The sequence below is a fragment of the Chlorocebus sabaeus genome, chromosome 16, assembly GCF_047675955.1.
Source record: "Chlorocebus sabaeus isolate Y175 chromosome 16, mChlSab1.0.hap1, whole genome shotgun sequence".
Lineage (NCBI taxonomy): Eukaryota > Metazoa > Chordata > Mammalia > Primates > Cercopithecidae > Chlorocebus > Chlorocebus sabaeus.
Genome location: NC_132919.1, coordinates 48454013 through 48470982, shown reverse-complemented (window position 1 = coordinate 48470982; position 16970 = coordinate 48454013). Strand labels below are relative to the sequence as shown.

Below are 16970 nucleotides of genomic sequence, written 5' to 3'. Positions count from 1 at the left end.
ACAGTGCCACACACATTGCATGACGTGGCCAGGCACCCTCAGTGTGCAGGGAAGGACGCGCTGCTGCCAGGTGCGAGGTGAACTGCCTGGGGTGGGGGACACCCCTCCCCCGCTCCAGCTAATCCTCCAGGGTGTGGAGTCTCTGTTCCCTGCTGACTCAGCAGACACTTCCAATCCTGCTCTGATTTGCCCCAGGAGACAACCCAGGAATTTAGGCCTCGAGGCCCCACCCTCTGTCCCCATCCCCAGGTTTGTCTCCTTCCAGAGTGCCTATCCTGGCTGCCCGACCCCTAAGCCCCTCCTTCTCTGACTCCTCATCTTAGGCAGAGGTAGCCAGGAGACTCCTGGCCCTTCCTTAATGCTTCCTGGGCCTCTGAGCTTCCCAGGACACTCCTGGAGCTTAATAGGCCTGGTCCATACTCTGTCCCACCCCCAAAAAGCCTGCTGGATTCTCCAACCAAATGGGCCAATTGAAGAAAAGCATTCAGGGACATCAGATCATTGGGACCACCTGCTTGTGATCCAGGGGCCTCTCTTGGTTCTGCAAGGGTTTGAGAGCCCACTCAGCAGTGCCTGTCCAGATGTAGCCTGGCGTAGAGAGAGGGACCTGAGCACTAAGAACACTCACCTGCTGTGTGATCTTGGGCAAGTCACACGGCCTCTCTGGGCCTGCTTCCTGATGATTAGATGAGAATGCCTAGTGAGAGTGCGATCACTGTCAACTCCTGCAGTTGCTCAGGAGTAGCAATTGGGTGCTGGGCTTTCCTCTTGTCATCTCATTTAACCCCCATCAGCCTGGGGAGGGGCAGTTATCATGTCCCCCTGACCCTCACAGCCCCTCCCCTGATGCTGAGAGAGGGACTAGGAGAGGGGTCCCAAGATCGATCATTTCATGTCATCATTCATGCATTCTATGTTCACTGAGCATCCTGCTATTCCAGCCTGTGCTAGGCATGAGGTGGGAATGGGGAGTGTCCAGGAGAACATGCCCCAGTCCCTGACTTCATTCCTGATGCCCCCAGTTCAGATTCTTCCCCAGTTCTGCCCCTAGGGACCTTGGTATAAAAAGGCATTTCCAGGTCCTTTGCCTTCCAGCCCAGCAACTCTCCCCAGGGGGAACAAAAATACTCCACGTGGTTCATGCCCATGCTATGAGCTAGGGACAAAGCAATAAGGAAGGCGCCATGCAGGCTCTGCCTCCACAGAGCTAGGATGGAGCCTGCAGAGAGTCACTGAGTTAGTGGTGACAAGCACAGCCCAGTGACAAAAGAGAAAGGCAGGGGCTGGGGACCCATGTTGGAGATGGGGGAAGGCTTCCCAGAGGAAGCGGCCTCAAGGGCTTCTGGTGGAGAGGTTGCTGGGCCCCTTGGAAGAGCTTGAGGCTGCCCTTCCCTGACTTCCTGGCCCTGGCCTTCTCCCGCAATCCCCCAACCTGCTCCCTCTGCCCCAGCCCCACTAGGACCCCATCAACATCATCCTCCTCCCGTCTGGGGCCTCGGAAACTCATGTCCGAAGCACTTTTTGCCTTCGAAGTCTCCAAGTCTCAGGTTGTTGGGTAGTTGGTAAACAGCTTATTAAGTTGATTAACACTGCAATTAAAGCTGGAAAAACAGAGGCCAGGGTGCTGGCTGCTTCCCCTTCTCCTTCCCCCTCCATTCTCTCCTTCCCCTCCAATCCCCTCCAGGCTTAGTTGATGGAACTCAACCAACATAGCCACCTAGAGCCCTCATCTAGGGTCTTGGAAGTCAGGGGCTGGGAGGCTGAGTGTCAGGGGCCTTTGCCAGCTGTCTAGAATCTTCACCACTTTACTCACATTACCCCAGTGGCTCTGCTGGACTAGGTAATAAGCAATAGGGGTGGTGTGGTGCTGAAGGGTGTGGAATATGGAGGCTGAATTGGGTAGGGTCTCTCAGGTTCCCTAGTATCTGGGACCCCCTCAAGGGAAGGATCCTCAGGAAAAGACCATCCTTCTCATCCACTTCCCTAAGCGAGAAAAGCAGAAGCTACCTCCTCACAAAAGAGGCGCAGGAGCTTCCTTACCCCAAGCTCAAGGTGCTGGAGCATCTTCCAGCAAACCTGAGGGTCTGGGAATGGCAACACCCTTACCCTTCTCTTAGCTTGACACCCAGATGGATCTGGGGACCCTCTGGGTCTGCGGTTTCCCTCCCTGCACTGGCCCCAGCTTGATTCATAAGGCAGCTGCGATCAGGCTTCACAAACCTCACTCCTCTTGACCCCATGGAGTCCTGGAGGTGGAATATGTTCCCAGAATCGCCCCCCCATCTTTGCCTATCTTGCTTCCATCTTCTTTCAAGGCTTCCTTCAAATGCCTCCTCCTCTGTGCAGTCTTTCCAGGCTTCCCTCCCACTCACCACCAACTGCCTTGCCCTTTCCTCTGACAGTCCGTCCTGTCCTCCCTGGACTATGTCAGGTGTGCCCAGCTTCAGGCCCCTCCCGAGTGGGTCTGCCTCTGGCCCTGGAGCTCTAGCACAGGGTCTGTGCCTTCCTTTTCCAGGCTTTGGTCATCAGTCAGACCACCTCCTGGAACAGTGCCTGAGATATAGCAGGTGCTGAATAAATAATTGGTTGATTTATTCCTTTTTTGAGTGCACCTACAGATGGGTGGGTCGGCCAATGTAGCAAGTGCAGCCAGTGGGCTGGGTCTGAATTGGGGGTGTGGAGTGATGGATGGGGCAGGAGGCAGGTTGGGGAGCAAGCCCCATCTACCCGGTCACCATTAGCAGCAGCCGCTTCCATTAACTGAGTAGTACTCACCATCTGCTGGGGACCTTGTAAAGTATTTTACTCACATTCTCTCATTTAATCCTCTCAACAACACTGCTGGGTAGGTAGCATTATCCCTATATTACAGATGAGGAAACTGAGGCTTAGAAAGGTTAAGTGACTTGCCCAAGGTCACACAACCAATAAAGTACTGGAGGCAGGATTCAAATCCAGGTCAGCTGACTCCAGCACGCACATTCCTGACTGCAACATTAAGCTTTCCCAGGACCAGCCCTCCCCTCTCCGTTTCTCCTCCCAGGGAAGAACTCAGGGAGGAGGGCTGGCCAGCTGGGATGGGTGGGGCTGCGGTGGCTCCAGCTTTCAGACACTCTGCACTGGGATGCCCAGAGATTCTGAAAAGCCCACTATTAAGAGCACCCATTCTCCAGACCTAGGGTTCAAATTCTAGCATTGGCAAGTAAGACGTTATGTGACCTCAGCAGAGACTCCATTTCTCTTGCCTCCGTTTTCCCACCTGATAAATGGGTACTATGCCACCTACCTCCCAAGCTGTGACAGGTCACATGCAAAGTGCTTGGCACAGAGCAGGAGTTTAGCGAATGCCAGCTGTGTCTAAGTTTTGAAGAACAGTGACCCTCAGGGCAGGCTGGGGTTCCCTAGCCCGCCCTGCTTCTTCCCTGCCTCACAAAGGTTGTCACGAGGCCATGGGTGTAGTCAAGAAGCACCTGGTAGAAGATGGGCTCAGCAGCCTTACCCTGGTACCCTGCCAGGGCCTCCATCCCCAGCCCCTGTGCCTGTGGGGGCCCCCACCAGGGCTGATGAAGAGGGTGACCTGCCTGGCCTAGAGATGAGGAGAGAAGGAAGGGGAGGTCGGGGTGGGGCTGACCCCCGCAGGAGGTCACCTGGGCAGTTAATCCAGCCTGACAGAGCCGGGATGAGCAGGGAGGAATTAGGGAGCTTACAACATCCTTTCATCCCAGAGCCGCCCGCCTGCCCGCCCTGCCTCCCTCCTTCCTTCCTCTCTCTCTGCCCTTTCCTTCTCTCTCCCTCCCTTTGCTGGCAGCCCAGCCCTAATAAAATGCAGTGTCTCCAGCAAGTCTGCCCGGCTGCCGCCTCGTTGCTCCCGCCTGCACGCAGCCCTCAAACCAAACTGCTCAGCTCAGCCCTGCCTGGCAGCTGCCACCTTAACCCTTGCCAGCCCGGCTGGCGTCCGTGGGCTGGAGGTCCTCCTCCCTTCCGCCTCCTGCGGGCATGGGGGAGGGAAAAGCCTACCTTCTGAGAGTGAGGGGACTGGATGAGCGTGGGTCTCCCCAGCTCCGGAGCCCTGCTGGAGGACCCCTCATCTGTGTGGCTGCGAGCATCCAACAAATCCCTTCCGTGAGCTTGAGACCTGCTCCTTCTGCCTCATCCTTAGTCTGCTGTGTGCCTCAAAACAGCCCCAGAGGCCAACAGGGTGGGGATCTGGTTATCGCCATTTGACAGATGGGGTAACTGAGGGCCTTGACACAGAGGTTCCTATTTGAGCTGGGTCACCTTGGTAATGTTTTCTTTTCTTCTTCTTTCTCTCTTTCTTTCCTTCTTTTTTTTTTTTTTTTTTTTCAGGGTCTTGTTCTGTCGCCCAGGCTGGAGTGCAGTGGTGTGATCACTTCTCACTGCAGCCTCCACCTCCCATGCTTAAGCAATCCTCCCACCTCTGCCTCCTGAGTAGCTGGAACTACAGGTGCATGCCACCATACCCGGCTAATTTTTGTGTTTTTTGTAGAGACGGGGTTTCACCTTGTTGCCCAGACTAGTCTCGAGCTCCTAGGCCGAAATGATCTGCCCACCTTGGCCTCTCAAGGTGCTAGGATTATAGGTGTGAGATCCATGCCTGGCCATGCTGCTGATCTTCTGTCTGACTTTTTCCATTACAGGGAGCTGCTCTGCTTCTCTGTGTGCGTGTGTATGTGTGTGTGTGTATGTGTGCGTGTGTATGTGTGCGTGTGTATGTGTGTGTATATGTGTCTGATGCTAGGGTGACTTGAGTGATGTGTGTCTGTGCACCTGTGTGTTGGCAACCCACATCTCTTGGAGTGTTATGGCTTTGGCTTTGTACCTCGTGTGACGCCAACATGTCTCAGGTTTGTGTTTGTGTCTGTGGATGTGTCTGCAGATGACAGGTTTGTCTCAAGTGGGAGCCCATGTGTGTGTGACGATGGGGAGATGTCATTGTGTGTCTCGATGCATGCATGTGAGAGAAAGGTAGCTTCACAAGTGTGTGCATGCATTTACGCTGTCTCCCGTCTGTGCCAAGATGTGTCACTCTCAACACCTCTGTTCATTCTGCCACCTCCAGCTCTCCGTCTCCAAAGCCTTGGAGGTGGGCACCTAGAAGAGGAGGGTGGCGGCAGTGAGAAGGCTCTGAGTCAGGGCCTGAGCCCTCCTTAAGAAGGTAAACACAAACCCCTCCCCCATCACCAAGCCTAGATCACAATGCTAGGTCACTCCCAGCTGAGGGAGCAGTGGTGTCCCCTGACTGAGGCCCCACCCTCACCCCAAGCTGAAAGGGACAGACAGGAGGGTGAGGGGCCAGGAGTGCCTGGGCGTGGAGGCGGGGGGTTACACACATGTGCAAGCATGTCTGCATGTGATCTCCAGATCAAAGAGCAGCCCTGAGGTGACCCGGCGGCGGTGCGGAGGGAGCTGTCTGATTCTGAGCACCCAGCTGCCAAGCAGTGGAGTCAGGGAAGCTGCTGCTGGGAGCCTCCCCAAAGACCTGCCCAGATTGGGGACAGCCATGGTTTTAGGAGCACCTGCCACCAGGGGCCAGGCCCAGCCCAGCACCTTAGCAGTGGTTTCCTGGGGGCCCCGTCTCCCTCAGAGCTCAGAAGTGCCTCCCCACTGGACACCTTCCCCAACTCTCAGACCCTCCCCACAAGAGCTGCCAACAGCCTCCAGTTCAAAGAGCTCAGTGGTTATTTTCGTCTTTTTTATTAACATTATATATAAAGATGAGTCCAGTAAGAAAGCAGAAATGAGAAGGCTGGGAGGGGTGGGAGCTGGCTTTGCTTCTCCCTGCCCCCGCCCGGTGGGACTCTTGGAGACCTGCCATGTCTCTCTTGGCCCCTGCACCTCCCACAAAACCCAAATCCAGCCGGAGCCCACATCTCTCAGCTTGAAACACACAGGGAGATCCGTCCAGGAGGAACATGGCCACATAAATAGGAAACCGCAGCAGGGAGGAGGCTGCTTCTCTCTGTTGCTCTTAAAAAAAATACTTACTATATATTTATATATATAGCTACAGTCTTCTACCTCTCCTTTTTTTTTCGATGTTTTACTGCATCAGGGGTGGAGGAAAGTTAGCTTTGATGGGATGTCTGGGTCAGGGAGGGGCAGTGCCACCAGCCCTCCAGGCAGTTACCCCTTACTCCTAAAGGCACAAGTTCTAACTCTCCCCTCCTCTCCCATGCACCTCACCCGACATTCTCCAGCTCAGAGCCATCTGTTTCCAAGGCCACCGGAAAGGAGGTGTTTGGGGGTTTGTCTTGCCTGGTATGTCTCTTTGGAGATTTGGGGTTTGGCACCAAAACTGCCAACTTACTGGAGGAGTAGAGGAGGTGAGGTGGGGGCAGGGACAGAACAGAGGCACCTTTGCAAGGGGAGACTTGGCCCTATCTGTGAACAATGCCCTTTGTTTTCCTATTTTTCAACAGCTTTTAAAACCAAAGTTGTGCAAAGTCCTGGACGTGGAAGAAATAAGTCCTTAGGAAAAACGTCTGAGACCCAGCCCTCCTCTCAGAACGGAGGAGAGGGGAGAGAGATGGCTCCTTTAGTTCTTTTCTCTAAAGCCACAAATAGTAAAAGATTCCCTCACTTGGGGGGTTTTCTTTGGTTTCACCCTCAAATCTTAAATGAGGGCTAGAAGTGCAGGGCGGGGACCAGTTCAGGTCCCCACCAGGAGTCCTCGTCATGATGTCCACTGTCTTTTCGGCAGAGGGGCCGCTCAAGCAGGGGGAGACCACCAGTGGCTCAGGAGGAACTAGGCCTGGCAAGTTATAAGATCCACAGTGCCAGGTGCCCCAGCACAGGCGGGACCCGCCTCCACACTCTCCCCCATCGCAAGGTCTCCAGTCTGGGAACAGGCACTAAGTTTAAGAAGCTGGAAAATGATGAGCCATTTAACGCCAATCCAGGCTCCTGGAGCAGGTAGGGGAACGGCTGTCCCCACTGGGGTGGAATGCCCCCACATCTGGAGGGGCACCCCAGTGTCTAGGCAGAGGGAGGGAGGTTCAGGGGGCATCCTTGGTCCATGCATATGTCATCTGGAAGCGCTTGGGTCCCTGGAGGAAGGGGCAAGGGAGGGGGAAAGGGAGTTCCTTTTCCCTGTGCTCCTCGATGATTCCTGAGTGGCTAGGACGGAGGCGCCTTCTGCCTGGTCCTGGGGTCCTTTGTCAGGGGTGCAGGTCAGGTGGGTGCTCAGTACACAGCCCCAGGGTTGGGCGGGGGCCCGGGGGAGGCATGGTGCAGGGTGGCTGGCTGAGGCGGCTGCTGCTGTAAGTGGGGTCCACTCAGGTTCTGTGCGTGGTACCAGGAGTTGGTGGGGTCGTCCAGGTAGCTGGGGGAGGCACTGTATGGGAGCGGCGGGGGCAGCTGACTGCGGGCAGGGGCCGGAGTCGAGTGGGAGGAGGTGTCCCAGAGGGCGGGTGACGGTGGTGAGTTGCAGGCCATGGAATCGCTGTTATTGGGACTGTGCTCCAGCGGCACCTCCCCGTTCTTGTAGAGTTTCTTGAACTTGGAACGGCGGTTCTGGAACCAGATTTTCACCTGGGCCAGAGAAGAAAGGGGTAGCTAGTTAGCCTCTCAGAATGCTAAAACAAAGCACCCTAGGAAGAACCCAGCCAAGAAAAAGCAAGGCCAGAACCCAATTTCACGTAAGAATCAGGCAAAAAACAGGCCTCCTGACTCCCAGGACACCGATCGTTTCTTCCCTCTGGGGTAGAATTGTGGCTAGCAACGTTCAGCTGCCTGGGTCCAAATTCTGCTCTGTCACTTATTAAGCGTGACCTTGGGCAAGTTATTTAACCTCTCTGGTTCTTGCCTTCCTCTTGTCTGCAAAATGGGGATGAGAACAGCACTATTACCTGCCTTATAGGGTCACTCTGAGGCTCAAATAAGGTACGACATATAAAAATCTTAGAGTAGCCTGGTATATAGTGAGCACTCAATAAAAAGCCGTTGAGGTGGGAGATGGGCGGTTTGTAGCATTTCATTCACATTAGACACCCATAAGCAGAGGTGCACAGATACACAGAGACAAACACACCCACATACACATCTCCATACCCAGCCACGTTCCCACTCACAGCCTCACACACAGACACCAGACGATAAAAATACACGCAGACACAGATACACCCAGATAAGCACCCCACAACATGAGCACCCACATTCACACAGTCAGGCGTGGAGAAGTCCTCCTGGGCTCAGGTTAGATAATGGGGGTGACCTGGGGACTCAGGAGCAGGTGAGCCATGATTCCCCAAATTTCCCCTGGGGTATCTCCCCCTCCCCCTGCCACTCCCTACCCCATGACTGGTACAAACAATGAATCAGCTCCTCACCAGGTGACCCAGATTCCCGGCGGATGGGGCCCCACGCAGCCACAGCCACAGCCACAACCTAGGCCCGCCTGTCAACACCTGGAGGGAGCCAGGCATCCACTGCTCCTCCCCTGAGCAGTGGCAGGCCGCTGGGGGCTTTAGGGACTGGATGAGGTGGGGGTAGGACACTCACTTTTGAGTCCCCGTCTCCTTTAGATAGGGAATTTGGCCTCTCTGAGTATTCAGGTGCTGAGTAGAAATGTGGTATTTTCACGCAAGCACACATTTCTGAACATGCATTCAGAGCGCACCGTCACACACACGTGCCCCCATCGTTATGCACAGTGACCCTGGCAGGATCACACTCCCTATGTGAGCATCCTCCGGTTCATGCAGACCCACACAGCACGTGTGCAAACACACACTCGCCTATACATGCATACAGTTTACACACATGCCTAGCCTGGAGGGAAAACACGATGTACACTCCTACTAAGTGAGCAGCGCTGCTGGGACACTTGGGAGCTGGGGGTTCTGGAGTAGGGGAAGGAGAGCACCTCTCTCTGGGACAGACGTACACAGTTGCACGGGTTCACAACTATTCTCACTTGTACACGTGCTAACGCAGAACCTTCCGACCGAAGTTGAACCTCGCAGGCCCCCATCCCCTAGGCAAGAGTTCCAGGACCCCGCAGGACCCTTAAATGGACAGCCAGGCTCGGCAGCGCCCGGGGAACTACGGGATCCCGCGCGCCCCCACGGCCCTGGGCAGCCAAACACCAACCTGTGTCTGCGTGAGGCCCAGCTGCGCGGCCAGCTCGGCGCGCTCGGGCAGCGCCAGGTACTGGGCCTTCTGGAAGCGGCGCTGCAGGGCGGCCAGCTGGTAGCTGGAGTAGATCGTACGCGGCTTTCGGACCTTCTTGGGCTTCCCATTCACCATGCGCACCTCTGCTTCCGGCTCCTCCTTCACCGACACTGCGGGAAACGCACCGGGCGGGAAAGGGGGTGGCTCAGCCTCGGCCTGCGACTCCAGCGACCCTCCAGGGCCCCGCGGGACGCCCCTCCCTTCCGCCCACCTACTCGCAGCGGGATTCCCGGCCGTCCGCTCCGCGGTCCGCTCCGCCGCCCGCGGACCTAGAAGGCAGCCGCGGCCACACAGCCGGACCCGGCCACGGCCCACGACGCGGCGCTCCCAGTTCCGCGCCCGGCCTCCGGAGCACTGTCCCCGGCGCCAGCCGCCGTCTGCGCTAGGACCGCCGCGGCTTTGCTCACGACGCCTTCCCGGCTCGCCTCCCAGCCTCGGGGCTCCTCGCCGCCCGTCTGCTGGCTGCCCCCTTCCCAGCCCCATCTCGTCGTTGCATGTTTCTCTCGCCCCTTCCCGCCCACCCCCCGCCCTTTAAAAAACTTTTCATTTTTGAATCGCTTTAGGTTTTCAGAAAAGTCGCAAGGATAGTGCAGACTTACTTTCTTTCCCTGTCCCCCTTCCTCTCCCCTTCCTTCTCTCCTTCCTTTCCTGTTTCTTCTGTCCTTTCTCTCACTGTCTTTCCACACTTCTCTCCTGCTGCTTCACTTTTCCCTTTTTCAGCTTCTCTGCCTCTCAGTTGCTGCTTCCCTCCGCTTTCCCACAACTTCCGTGGGTCCCTCTCATTGCCCCCTCACGTCTCCTAGTCTCCCCATCCCTTATCCAAAGGAGAGCCCCTAGAGTTTCCAGCCCCCGCCGCCTACCCCCAAGCCCTCTGCGACCTGATCGAGAATCGCCTGCTGAAATGCCCACGAAATCACCTCGATTCGGAGATTTCCTGACAACCCACAGCCCTCCCCTTCCTCTCTCAGCTCACCCCGCTCCTCATCCGGGACTGCGGCGCACCGCGCACATCGCGCCCCAAATGCTCGCAGACCCGGGGCTGGAAGGTCGCCTGGTCCCTCTGAGGGTCATCTACGCCAACTTCTCTAACTCCAGGCGGTACTTTTCTTAGAAGTTTTCCTAGATTTTGTCTTCCAGTCCATGCCTTTTCCTCCCTCGGGAACCTTCCAGTGTCTCCCACTGTCCTCGCGACCCCATGGCCCTCACCTGGGTCCTGGGCTGGCAGCGGCTGCTCCCTGTACGCCCCGTATTGCCGGTAGGAGGCTCCGTAGGTATATTCCGACTTGGGCGAGTAAGCACCCGTGCCTGCAAGCCCATTGAGATTGAATTGGTGGTGGTAGGTGTAGGGGTTCACCGTCTGGCCATAGGGTTGGCCCGAGTAGTAATCGTGCTGGGGAGCGCTGTAGTAGCCCAGGTCAGTGACAGAAGACTCGGGCAGGGTAGGCGAGTCCTTGGAGCCCGCATGGCAGCTAAGGGAGCTGGAGATGTCGGTGAGGATGCTGCTGAGCTTGCGATCGAAGGAGCCACTCATCCTGGCGGGCACTGCACCTCCCCAAGGCTGGCCTCCGCGGAGGACAGGAGCGGACCGGAGCGCAGGAGAGGCGGAGGAGACGAGGCAGGGGTGTGTGTCCAGAGGGCGAGGGGAGGACCCGGCCGCGTCTGGGGGAGGGGGAGGCCGAGAGGCGCTTACACCATTGCCTGCCGTCAGGCGGTCGCTGCGCGCCTCTTCTCGCGTCCCAAGCCACAGTCAAATGCTGCCAGCTCCGCCCGGCCAGCCGGTTATAGACTCAATAGTGGAGTCGCCGAGGGAGGCTCCTACTCGCTGATTGGCTGCAAGTCTTGCCTTCCAGGCAAAACACGCTCTTGCTCTCTCGCTCCTGTGCTCTCCTCTCTCTCTCGCTCTCTCTCTCTCCCTACCCCCCTTTCCTTCTCTCCTCCCTCATCTCTTCTCTTTCCCCCAGTCTTTGTTTTTACTCAAAACACACACACACACACACACACACACACACACACACACACACACACCCTCCTGGCTACTCTTGTAGCTCTAGCCCAGATAAGTTCTCTGAAGGAGGGGCGTGGAGGTGGAGGGGAAGGGTTGCTCTGCGGAGCCCCCAGGATCTGTCAGCCTGTTTCTCTGGCTAGGGGATGAGAGATGGGCTTAGGTGAGGTGGGGAAGGAGGGGAGTTTGCCTATTGGGTGTTTGTAGGAGATGGTCTAAGGTGGGATATGGTTGTGTGTGTGTGCACGCGTGTGCACGCACTGTGCAAATGACAGGCACACAAATGTACCCAAAGTGGTGAAGACTCAGGGCCCCTGAAAATGGTTTCTCTTCAAATCAGAAGAAAAGGAAAACACCTTTTAGGTAGAAAAGAATGTTTGAATATACGATATTAATATATTATCTTAATAGCAATGCAGTCATTGCTATTATATTATTGTATTACGTAATTACAAAAATGTAATTTGAAAAATTTTCTTTTTATGGAGGAAGGTGCCCACCAGGCAAAAGTGCCTTGAGCCTATGAAAGACGTAATTTAGCCCTAGGAGGATCCTATTGGAGAAGGGGAAGCAGGCCTGTGTGGATTTAGTGGTTGATGGGAATGTGCAGCCTGTCTGGTGATACCAGAACTATCTCCAAAGCTATGTGTGTGCAGTTTCACAGATGGCCCGGTCTTGCTGAAGGGAGCAAGGGACCTGGGGTCCCGACAAGGTTGGGTGGACACAGGCTGTCTCTGTGACTGTGTGCTTCAATAAGTCTGAGGACAGATTCTGTGTATCATGGGACAGCACTGGGGATGGGACACTTTTGGGGATCGGGTGCATGAGACGAGTGTACCTGGGGTGTGTGATGTGAGGATTTCATGTGTTCCACAGTATCCACAGATGTACATGCGTGCAGGGGTGTGTGTGTGTGTGTGGTGCAGGCTGCGTGAGTGGAGGGCCATCCGAGTGTGAATGTATGGTTTAGGCAGATGTGTCTAGACCTCTCAGTACCGTCCTCATTCCCAGTAGCTGGGAGCTGTACTGCTCCACTGAACTCCTCCCCCACCAGAAAAGCCCTGAAGAATGGCTCCCCTCCATGGGGACCCCCAGATTTTAGTCCTGTCTAGCCCACAAGACTGGGCCCCCTAGGTCATGCTAGCTGTTCCCAACGTCTAGCTCATTCCTCCCTCCCACACCCCATTTTGCTCCTCGCCTTTCTCTGGGGGAGATAATCCAAATCTCAGTTCCCAGCCTGCTCCGCTCGGTACCCCCCACCCCATGTCCACGCGCCCAGCCTCGCCGGGCGAACGCAGTGCTAGCGCGCCACCTCGTGGTTCCTGTGAGCTCTGCAGCTCCCCAGCCCAGCGCCTGGCCGAGCCCCGCCCGGGGAGGGGTCTCCTCCGAAGACCCTGCCCGGCAGAGCAGTGTACAGGGGGCTGTATGCCCCTTTCCAAAGTCAGACTCGCGCAGCAGGCTTCCGGCGGTCCAAAGGGCGTTGAGAGTTGCAGTTGGCAGAAACAGCGCACGGTCCGCGGGCTGAGGGGCAGGGGTGGGTGCCCGCCTGGTCTGGGCCACTCCCGGAGGCCGCCGCGTGGGAAAGGTGGGGGCGGGGGCGGGGGCAGGCCAGGGGAGCGCTATCTGTCTGTCTATCTCCGCGTCCCCCCAGCGCCCAGCGCCCGCCGCTCTGAGCCCGTGGCGGGGCGAGTTGCCACCCGCTCCGGGTGCCCTCTGTTCTGCTGCCAAGAGGGCGCCAAGAAAGCCTGCGGCGTTGGGGGCAGGAAGGGCACTGGGCGGGCCGGCTCCCTCCCAGGATGGGAGCGGGGGTGGCATTGAGGGCCTGCTTTGGAGCTCCCCCCGCCCCGCCCCACAGACTGTGCCCTCTGTTTTCGCTAACTGCAGCTCCCCTAGAGAACAGACAGCATGAGGCGAGCCCTTCTCAGGGGTTCATCCGTTCATTCATTCATCAACCGAGATGGAGAAGTGGCAGGCGACTTAGAGCTGGGAGTCTACCTCCCTCCCTCCCTCCCCAGGCCCTCACAGAAGCCCTGGCTCCTGAGTAAAGAGAATGAGCCCTAGGCTGAATTCTGGAATCCTGGAATCTTGAAAGGGCAGTGGTGGTGGATTATACTAGGATAATTTCTAAGCTCCACTCTGCTCTGAAATTCGAAGAGCTCTCGAAATGGTTCATAGTTCACAGAAACTGCAACAGTAGGAAATTAAATAAGCAATTAAACAACTATTTGCTAATGTGAGGTTAGCACATCTTCCCCCTACCTCCATTGCATGACATACTCCAAGATGCCAGAGTGGGCCCATCCACTTCACCACTACCTCCCAGATACCCAGGACCCATTGTTAAACGAATAAATGAGGCTTCCTAATGCTGAAGAGGGGCTGAATCATCTTAGCACTGCTCCCGTGGACCCCTGGCTGAGGCTCAGGCATGCTGGGCAGAGTGAGGACAGTGGGAAGTATGGGGCAGGCACTGGGCTGCAGGGTAGGGGCAGGCAGGGGTCTCGTCAGGCTGGCAGGACTGGAACCACCAACTGCTAGGCAGGCACCTGTTAGCTTAGGATGGCGAGGTAGCCGGAGGATGCAGTGGGACCAGAGCACCCACCCCACCTTGCCCAGGCCAACAAGACGAGCAGGTGTCAGCCTGGCCGAGTCCTGCCTCTGGTGGAGGGGTGACGCGGGGCAGCCTGTGTCAGGGGCCTCTGGGAGTATGGTAGGAGGGAGAAAGGGCAGTGCTGGCCAATGCCAAGGTCACAGTCCATTACCTACCTGTCTGTAGCACTGAGAAAAGGTACCCTGTTGAAGCAAGCTATTCCCTGGAACCCAGGCATCGTGCCACCTGGGCACTGGCACAGCAGTGGGGCTCAGAGAGAGTCAGGCCTCAGGGAGGAACTTAGGGAGGGACCAGCCCTAGTGGGCTGACCCCGCTTTCTCCATTGCCTTGGGGAGTGGCGCCATCTAGTGGTGATTGTAAGAAAGAGCCTGCTTAGCTCCACCGGGAAGACCCGGAAGTGGGTCACCTGCAGGGGCAGGGCCATCGTGCCCAGAAGGAATTTACTTATTTGAGGAACCCTATTGGCACTAAATATTCACTTTTCATCACCACCTTGTGTTACTCTTTGGCTGCCACCTCTCCCTCTTCCCACCCACCTTTGAACAGCCAGTGGCTCTTTCCCTTGGTTTTCTCATTTGTAAGTAAAAAACTGGATTCTTAGATGGCCTCTGAGGTCCGTCCAAGCTCTGATGCTCCGTGATTGTAAATTCTAGGACTCTTGTCTCTCAAGGGTGAACTCCTCGACCTTTTCACTAACTCCCTTGGAGATACACCCCAAGCTTCCAGCATTTTGCAGCCTGGACTTCCTTCCAGAGTCCTTCATTCATTCAACAGATCTTTGCTGAGTCTCTGCTATGTATCTGGTCCCATGCTAGGTGCTGGGGATATAGTGATGAACAAGACAGACCAGGACCCTCTCGGTGGAGCCCACGTTCCAGCAGGGGGTGCGGACACTTAGCGACAGCTTCGCCATCATGTGATGTGTGCTGTGATGGGACACCACTTGCCGCCATGCCAGCCTCAGGGGGCCTGAACCCTTCAGGGGGCAGGAGGATATCTGAAGTGAGAAGTGAAAGATGTGTGGGACTTGGCTTGGAAAAACAGGGATGAGGGAAAGGAGATAGTTCCGGCCCCTGGAAACTGCCACTTCCCCCTCCTTCCACCCACCTTTGTCCAACCAGTGGCGCTTTCTTTTGGGTTTCTTATACATAAATCAAAAAGTGGATTCTTAGATAGCCTCTACAGTCCATCCAAACTCTGATGCTCCATGATTGTAAATTCTAGGACTCTTTTCTCTCAAGGGTGAAGCATAGCATTTGTAGGGGTGGTTGGGGGGTACCTAAAGGTGAAGCAGGGACCCAGGACTCAGAGCACTTGGAAGCCTGAAGCAGGAGAATGGGCTTTACTTAGAGGCTGCAGGGAACCGCTGGAAGATTTTAACCAGGGGAGGGTCATGATTGGGTTTTCGTTCTAGAAGGATCCCTCTGGCTGCTGTGTGGAGACGAATCAGAAATTATAAGATTGGGGGCGAGGGGCCCAGATATGAGGCTACTGCAGAAGCTCAAGCAAAGGGAATTGAGTCTGGGTTAAGGAAGAGGCAGTGCTGGCTAATGCCAGAGAGAAGAGAAGTGGGTGGAAGTGGAGAGCAGTGGGTAGATTTGAGAGCCGCTGAGGAGATCAGAGGGACAGGGCTGGGGAATGGACTGGATACGAATGGCAGAGAGAAGGGAAGTGGGGGAATGAACCCTGCGCTTCTGACTGGGGTAACTAGGTGGAAAGTTGGGGCCGTTCTCTGAAATAAAGAGAACACCAGAAAGAGGAGATGCTTGATGGGGAAAAGAATGTGTCAGTTTTTTTTTCCAGTGGAGTCTAACATATCTGCAGAAAAGTGCACAAGTCCTAATTAAAGGGTTTGTATGAATCCAACATAGCTGTGCAACCAGCACCCAGGCTGAGCAGCAGGTTAGGAAACAATATCTAAACCTCAGAAGCCCCCTCACCCTCCCTTCCAGGTCCTACTCCCTGAGAGTAAACACTGTCTCCGCTCCTAGTACGACAGATTAGGTTTGCATGTTTTTTACTTTTGTATAAATGGAAGTGTATAGTATATACAGTCAGCCCTCTTCCATATCCATGGGTTCTGCATCCATGGATTCACCCTACCTTGGATCGAAATTATTCAGCAAAATAATTGCATCTGTGCTCGGACACATATAGACTATTTTTTTTCTTGTCATTATTCCATAAATAATATAGCATAACAATTACTTATATAATAGTTACATGTTATTACTTATATAATAGTTACTAGATTATTATAAATAATCTAGAGATAATTGAAAATCTATGGGAAGATGTGCGTAGGTTATCTGCAAATACTACTCCATTTTATATCAGGGACTTGAGCATCCACAGATTTTGGTATCCGAGGAAGGTCTTAGAACCAATCTCCCACGGACAAGGGAAGGCTGTGTTCTTTTCTGTTTGGCTTCTTTTGCTCAGCATTATATTGTGAGATTTATACATGTCGTTGGCTATATTTATGGATTGTTCATTTTCATTGCTGTAATGCGGATATTTTCTCATATGAATATATCATTATTTATTTTTCTGTTCTACTGTTGATGGGCATTTGGGTAGTTTCCAGTTTGGGATTATCATGAGCAGTGCTGCTATGAGCATTCCTGTACATGTCTTTCAGTGCCTGCATCTATGCTGTTGTTGGGTACCTGCGCGTGGAATTGTGTGCCGCCAGGTGGGCACGTTTGGCTTTAGAAGAGGCTGCCAAGCAGTTCTCCAAAGTGGTTGTGCCACCAGCTTAATTGTGATCATGCTGAGTTTGAGTGTCTTTGAGACATCTAGGAAGAGCAGTCCTAGCCGTAGTCAGCAACATAGATCGGAAAAATCAGTAAGGAAGCAGGGATTGGAGACGTAAATTGTGAGTATTCAGCTTCTTGCGATAAGTGGAGCCATTGGCATGGGTGAGATGGTCCAGGAAAGGAAGGAGGGAACATGGGGCAAAGGTCCAGTCAGCAACTGTGAGAGAGGGGTCAGAGGGAGGTGGGAAGCAGTGCAGAGAGGGTGTACCCTGAGTTGGGTGTGGGGAGAACTGGGGGAGGGTTCAAGGAGGAGAGAGCAGTCAGCAAGGTCAAATCTTGCTGTGGATTTGTAGTCAGGGCAGGGTGAGGACTGAGACGCACCCACTGTGCAATGTCTCAAGGGGGA

The 16970-nt window shown here is 55.0% G+C and overlaps 1 protein-coding gene across 1 annotated transcript; it reads right to left on the bottom strand.

The window, feature by feature from the left end:
* Positions 1-5699: 5699 nt before the first annotated feature.
* DLX3 (distal-less homeobox 3) lies at positions 5700-11024 on the bottom strand. The gene is made up of 3 exons (XM_008011547.3): positions 10399-11024; positions 9112-9302; positions 5700-7551 (listed from the first exon to the last, which is right to left on the bottom strand). The coding sequence occupies exons 1-3, from the start codon at positions 10721-10723 to the stop codon at positions 7204-7206; spliced, it is 864 nt and encodes a 287-aa protein (XP_008009738.1). The 5' UTR covers positions 10724-11024; the 3' UTR covers positions 5700-7203.
* Between the last annotated feature and the right edge of the window lie 5946 nt (positions 11025-16970).

Coding starts and splice junctions, on each gene's coding strand:
- DLX3 (XM_008011547.3), bottom strand. CDS start 10,723: ATGAGTGGCTCCTTCGATCGCAAGCTCAGCAGCATCCTCACCGACATC. Junction 9,303..10,398: donor GCTGCCAGCCCAGGACCCAG/GTGAGGGCCATG, acceptor CGTTTCCCGCAG/TGTCGGTGAAGGAGGAGCCG. Junction 7,552..9,111: donor TGGGCCTCACGCAGACACAG/GTTGGTGTTTGG, acceptor TCTCTGGCCCAG/GTGAAAATCTGGTTCCAGAA.